Here is a 7107-nt window from a genome sequence, read left to right as displayed (position 1 = left end):
GATGAGGCGGTAGATAAGAGTCATGGAAAAAAACAGAAAAAAAAAAAAAAAAAAACAAAACAAAACAAAACAAAACAAAAAAAAATAAAGATACTCTTTATCTTTTGTTAAGTTTTTGGGATGACTGATACTGGTTGTTCCTTTCTGTGTGTAGTGCTTCTTTCAGAAGCTCTTGTAAAGCAGGCCTGGTGGTAATGAAATCTCTGAGTGCTTGCTTCTTCATGAAAAATTTTATTTTTCCTTCATTTATGAAACTTGGTTTGGCTGGATATGAGATTCTGGGTTGAAAATTCTTTTCTTTGAGGATATTGAATATTAACCCCCACTCTCTTCTAGCTTGTAGGGTCTCTGCTGAGAGATCTGCTGTGAGTCTGATAGGTTTCCCTTTATGGGTAACCTGATCTTTCTCTCTTGCTGCTCTTAGAATTTTCTCCTTTATATCAACCCTGGTGAATCTAACGATTATGTGTCTTGGGGTTGCTCTTCTTGAGGAATATCTTTGTGGTGTTCTCTGTATTGCCTGAAGTTGAGTATTGTCTTGCCTTACTAGATTAGGAAAGTTTTCCTAAATAATATCTTGAAAAATATTTTCCAGCTTGGATTCATTCTCTTCATGACATTCAGGTACACCTATCAAATGTAAATTAGGTCTTTTCACATAGTCCCATATTTCCTGTACACTTTGCTCATTCCTTTTTACTTTTTCTTCTCTAATCTTGCCTTCTAGTTTCATTTCATTAAGTTGGTCTTCGACCGCTGATATCCTTTCTTCTACTTGATCAATTCGAGTGTTAAAACCTGTACATACTTCTCGAAGTTCTCTTATTGTATTCTTCAGTTCCGTTAATTCACTTATATTCCTCTCTAAATTGTCTGTTCTCGTTAGGATTTCGTCAGACCTTTTTTCAAGGTTCTTAGTTTCCTTACATTGGGCTAAAACATGTTCCTTTAACTCCCAGAAGTTTCTTATTATCCAATTTCTGAAGCCTAATTCTGTTATTGGAACGCACTCATTCTCTGTCAAGCCTTGTTCCCTTGTTGATGAGGAACTGTGATCCCCTGTGGAGGGAGAAGCATTCTGATTTTGAGTATTCTCAGCCTTTTTACGCAGTTTTCTTCCTATCATTGTAAATTTATCCACCTGTCGTCATAATTACCAACTTTCAAATTAGGTCACTGAGTGGACGTCCAACTTGTTGATTCCCCGCACTGAAATCCGAGCAACCCACTGCGCCAGCCAAAACAGCGGTGCCAAGACTCCTGGTGCTTTTCTGCCCGGGAATCTCCGGTCTGGCTTCCCTCCTGGATCCCCCTTTCAATCAGCTGAATGGGCGACTCTGCCTTCCTGGAGCTCCAAACATCGACCAAAAGGGGAATCAGTCCCGTTCACTCCGCACCGGGAACCGCCACACTGGCAACAAGAGTCGCGCTGGCGACCCGTGAGGCTCCTCCGCTGGGAATCTCCTGGTCTGTGAGCGAAAAAAATTCATCTGAAACTGTGGCATCCTCTCGTTCTCTGCGCTTTCACTGGGAGCTACAATCCCAAGCTGCTAGTAATCGGCCATCTTGGATCTCTCTCAAGTCTTATTAAAATGTATATACACAACAATATTCTCTCTAGAGAATTCTGTATAAAAGTCAGTATATTGGCCAGGGCACAGTGTTTCACACCTGTGTTTTGGGAGGCCAAGGCAGGAGGATCTCTTAAGACTAGGAGTTTGAGACCAACCTGGGCAATATACCAAGACCCTGTCTCTACAAAATTTTTTTTAAAAAACCAATTAACCAGATGTGGTGGCACACACCTGTAGTCCCAGCTACTTGGGTGGCCAAGGTGGGAGGATTGCTTCAGCCTAGGAGTTTGAGGTTGCAGTGAGCTATGATTGGGCCCCAGCACTCCAGCCTGGGTGACAGAGTGACACCTTGTCTGGAGATATATCTTAGAGCTTTGCAATTACCAAAGGGCTGAAAAGACCTTGTTGAGATTGTTCATCTGCAAAACAGTTTCCTTAGTGCGTACTTTAAGTCAGTGTTGTACTTTGGTTTATATGGCATCGTTGAAAAAGATACTCAAATAATGAATGATTGCCTTTTAAAGCATTAATACGTTTTAATGATTTTTATCACAGATATTTATTTTGTTTTCGTTCTTTTTTTTTCTTTTCTTTTTTTATCACAGATATTTAAAAAGATGCATACTTTCCTGGGCCATCTGATGCTAAATACATCCAACATGACTTAATTTCTTTGAGATTCAGGGAAATCATTTTGAATATCAATTGTACTGTGCTGTTGTCCTGCCATATCCTCTATCTAATGCTCTTCCCATGTTACCTTATTAATTCTATAAAAAGTTTCTAAAACTCTCTTTTCAGGAGTGTTTAATCAGCCTAACATAAAATAGCAAAATCTAGTTTGGAAACAATTCTGTTGATTTTTACCTTCATTTCTTCAGATGGTGTTTTGAAGCAAGAAAGCAATCTAATACTGTCTTCATGTCCATAGGTAGATATCATCTGTGGTGATCACCTGTTGGAACAGTATCAAACTCTAAGGGAAATCCGACGTGCAATAGGTGATGCAGCCATGCAGGTAGGTTCTAGACATTCCCATGTCTAACAGATAAGTTACTTAGTGAAAGAACAAAGCTCCATGTTATCAGTAAGTTTCCATAAATATTCTACAATTATCTTAAAATTTCTTAGACTATAAATAAATCTATTTAATATTTATCAAATGCTTACTGCGTGTCACATGCTATTCTAAGTAGTTTAGATAGATTAGCTTATTTGTTCTTCATAATTATTCTAAGAAAGCAGGCAGGTTTTTTTTTTTTCTTTTTCATTTTAAAGATAAAGGAAACTAAGATACAGTAAGGACATGTAACTTCCTACAGTCAGTGAGTGAGACAGGGCCTAGACTCTAGGCAGTTTGATTCTAGAAGCCTTGTTTTTTTTTTTTCCCTATCCAGTGCTATAATAAAATTTTGAAGGCTATTAAGCCAGTATATCAAGAAGGGCATTTCAAGAAAAACTTGCAAGTACTCATCAAGCTTTAGAGCAAGTTTGTCCAGCCAGTGGCGCAGGATAGCTTTGAATGGGGCCCAACAGAAATTCATAAACTTTCTTAAAACATGATGAGACTTTTTTTTTTTTTTTACGATCAGCTACTGTTTGTATTAGCTTGCTTATTTATTTATTTGTTTGTTTATTTAAAACAGGGTTCTTGCTCTGTTGCCCAGGCTAGAGTCCAGTGGCACTGTCTCAGCTCACTGCAGCCTCTGCCTCCCAGGTTCAAGCAGTTCTCCTGCCTCAGTCTGCCTAGTAGCTGGGATTACAGGCATGTGCCACCACACCCAGCTGATTTTTATATTTTTAGTAGAGACAGGGTTTTACCATGTTGGCCAGGCTGGTCTCGAACTCCTGACCTCAAGTGATTCGCTCACCTCGCCCTCCCAAAGTGGCAGGATTACAGGTATGAGCCACACTGCGCCTGGCCTGTATTAGCATCTTTTATGTTGGCCCAACACAAATCTTTCAAGTGTGGCCCAGGGAAGCCAAAAGATTGAACACCTCTGCTTTAGAGATTTCACATAGCTTTTCTTGTTCAGTAGATAACTCAAGGTGCCTATTTTGATGTTTTAATTAACCTATAATGTGAGTGGGAATATAATGTGAAGTCTCCTAGTCAAAATAATAAAAAGCAAAACAGGATCTACAAGTTTAATGAAGAGAAAGTAGGACCACATATTCTAATGTATTCCAGAACCTATAGTGGAAAATCGTTTTTTGTTTTGTTTGCCAGGCTGGAGTGCAGGGGCGCCATCTCGGCCAACTGCATCTTCCTCCTCCTGGGTTCAAGCATTTCTTCTGCCTCAGCCTCCTGAGTAGCTGGGACTACAGGTGTGCACCAGCACTCCCAGCTAATTTTTGTAGTTTCAGTGGAGATGGAATTTCACCATGTTGGCCAGGATGATCTCAATCTCTTGACCTTGTGATCTGCCCGTCTCGGCCTCCCAAAGCGCTAGGAATACAGGCATGACCCACTGCGCCTAGCTGGAAAATTGTTTTGAGAACTATATGACTCTGAGAAGCTTATGAAGTACTAATGATTGATTTGATGAACTCTCAAACAAATGTTTGTTTGCTAGAAATAAAATTCTTGCTGGGCGCGGTGGCTCACGCCTATAATCCCAGCACTTTGGGAGGCCGAGGCGGGTGGATCATGAGGTCAAGAGATCGAGACCATCCTGGTCAACATGGTGAAACCCCGTCTCTACTAAAACTACAAAAAATTAGCTGGGCATGGTGGCGCTTGCCTGTAATCCCAGCTACTCAGGAGGCTGAGGCAGGAGAATTGCCTGAACCCAGGAGGCGGAGGTTGCGGTGAGCCGAGATCGCGCCATTGCACTCCAGCCTGGGTAACAAGACCGAAACTCTGTCTCAAAAAAAAAAAAAAAAAAGAAAGAAAGAAATACAATTCTTGGGAATAAAAAAGGCGCTTCTATGGCAGGGTGTGGTGGCTGACATCTGTAATACCAGCACTTTGGGAGGCTGAGGTGGGCAGATCACTTGAAGTCAGGAGTTTGAGACCAGCTTGGCCAGCATGGTGAAACCTCATCTCTACTAAAAATACAAAAAACATTAGCTGGGTGTGGTGGTGGATGCCTATAGTCCCAGCTACTTGGGAGACTGAGACAGGAGAATGACTTGAATGTGGGAGATGGAAGTTGCAGTGAGCCGAGATTGCATCACTGCACTCCATCCTGGGCCACATAGCAAGACACCATCTCAAAAAAAAAGTTAGGGGGGGCTTCTATTGTGAGGGGCACACATACGGCATCGTTTACTCTTTGTGGAGAATCAACATCAAGAGATTTCAGCAGCATGATTTTTTGGTATTTGGGTAGCTGGTGATCATTGGTCCTAGAGCCCTTATTTGTTGTGTAAGTTAGACACTTGTGACTTTTTTTTTTTTCTTTTTTTTTTTTTTTGAGGCAAAGTCTTGTTCTATCACCCAGGCTGGAGTGTAGTAGCGTGATTTCAGCTCACTGCACTTCCTTCTCCTGGGGTCAAGTGATGCTAATACCTCAGCCTCCCAAATAGCTGGGACTGTAGGTATACCACCACACCCAGCTAATTTTTGTATTTTTAGTAGAGATGGGGTTTCGCCATGTTGGCCAGGCTGGTCTTGAACTCCTGGCCTCAAGTGGTCCGCCCACCTCAACCTCCCAAAGTGCTGGGATTACAGGCGTGAGCCATCACACCTGGCTGACAGTCATGGCCTTCTGAGTAAATCCAGGTTTCTGCTCCCTCTTAGGGCTCTGTGGTGTGATACACTGTTTATAGGTTATGTGATTATGTGGATTGTTTTATTAAATGTTGTGGGTGATTATAACACAAGGACAAACATCTTGTGTATGTAAGTATAGAAAACATACGGTAAAGATCTCTATAAAAGACAAGAAATTCAGCAAGGCATGGTGGTGACTCGTGTCTGTAATCCCAGCACTTTGGGAGGTGAGGTGGACGAATCGCTTCAAGCCTGGGAGGTCTTGGCTGCAATTAGCCATGAGTGGCTCAGTACTCTAGCCTGGGCAACAGAGCAGAACCATGTCAAAAAAAAGAAAAAGAAAAAAGAGGCCGGGTGTGGTGGCTCATGCTGTAATCCCAGCACTTTGGGAGGCAGAGGCGGGCAGATTACTTGAGATCAGGAGAGACCAGCCTGGTCAACATCCTGAAGCCCCATCTCTACTAAAAACATAAAAAATAGCTTGGACTGAGCACGGTGGCTCATGCCTGTAATCCCAGCACTTTGGGAGGCAGAGGTGGGCAGATCATTTGAGGTCAGGAGTTTGAGACCAGACTGGCCAACATCCTGAAACCTCATCTCTGCTAAAAATAGAAAAAATAGCTTGGGCTGGGCACTGTGGCTCACACCTGTAATCCCAGCACTTTGGGAGGCCAAGGTGGGTAGATCACGAAGTCAGGAGTTTGAGACCAGCCTGGCCAACATAGTGAAACCCCATCTCTACCAAAACTACACAGCCAGGCGCAGTGGCTGACACCTGTAATCCCAACACTTTGGGAGGCCGAGGTGGGTGGATCATTAGGTCAGGAGTTTGAGACCAGCCTGGCCAACATAGTGAAAACCTGTCTCTACCAAAAAATACAAAAAATTAGCTAGGCACAGTGGTGGGCACCTGTGATCCCAGCTACTCAGGAGACTGAGACAGGAGAATTGCAGAGGTTGCAGTGAGCTGAGATTGCATCACTGCACTCCAGCCCAGGCGACAGTGTGAGACTCTGTCTCAAAAAAAGAAAAAAAAAATACACAAATTATCCCAGTGTGGTGGCACACGCTTGTAGTTCCAGCTACTCAGGAGGCTGAGGCAGGAGAATCGCTTGAACCCAGGATGTGCAGTGAGCCGAGACTGTGCCATTGCACTCCAACCTGGGTGACAGTGAGACTCCACCTCAGAAAAAAAAAAAAATTAGCTGGGCGTGGTGGTGGGTGCCTGTAATTTCAGCAACTTGGTAGGCTGAGGCAGGAGAATCACTTGAACCTGGGAGGCAGAGTTTACAGTGAGCCAAGACTGCACCACTGCACTCCAGCCTGGAAGAGCAAGACTCCATTTCAAAAAGAAAAGAGAAGTAATTCTTGGCCAGGCATGGTGGCTTGCTCCTGTAATTCCAACACTTTGTGGGGCAGAAATGGGAGTATAATTTGATCCCAGGAGTTTAAGACTAGCCTGGGCAATATAGCCAGTCCCCAGTCTCTACAAAGAATAAAAAAATTAGCAGACATGTTTGTGCATACCTGTGGTCCCAGTTACTGGGGAGGCTGAGGCAAGGGGATTGTTTGAGCCCAAGGGTTCAAGACCAGCTTAAGCAACAAGATGAAACCCCATCTCAATAAAAAATACAAAAATTCGCCAGGTGTGGTGGCACATGCCTATAGTTCCAACTACTTTGGTGGCTGATGTGGGGGAGATTGATTGACCCAGGAGGCTAAGGTTGCAGTGATTCATGATCACACCACTGCACTGTAGCTTGGGCGACAGAGTGAGACCCTTTTTCAAAAAAAAAAAAAAAAAAAAAAAAAAAA

At 43.0% G+C, this 7107-nt stretch overlaps 1 protein-coding gene and 1 non-coding gene across 3 annotated transcripts in view; both read left to right on the top strand.

Annotated features, from left to right (window-relative positions):
• PCGF6 (polycomb group ring finger 6) overlaps window positions 1–7107 on the top strand; it is a 46403-nt gene that overhangs the window by 34711 nt on the left and 4585 nt on the right. For both annotated transcript variants that reach the window (XM_032281490.1, XM_032281489.1), the window contains one exon: window positions 2506–2592. In XM_032281490.1, the coding sequence (XP_032137381.1) occupies window positions 2506–2592 (87 nt within the window). The remainder of the gene's footprint in view (window positions 1–2505; window positions 2593–7107) is intronic.
• LOC116554254 lies at window positions 4805–4936 on the top strand. The gene has a single exon (XR_004270136.1). It is a non-coding gene; the product is annotated as a U11 spliceosomal RNA (small nuclear RNA).

This window comes from Sapajus apella, unplaced genomic scaffold (assembly GCF_009761245.1).
Source record: "Sapajus apella isolate SASKATOON/1434 unplaced genomic scaffold, GSC_monkey_1.0 scaffold13, whole genome shotgun sequence".
Lineage (NCBI taxonomy): Eukaryota > Metazoa > Chordata > Mammalia > Primates > Cebidae > Sapajus > Sapajus apella.
Note: the sequence above shows the minus strand (reverse complement) of the source record. Positions and strands in the feature narration are given on the sequence as shown.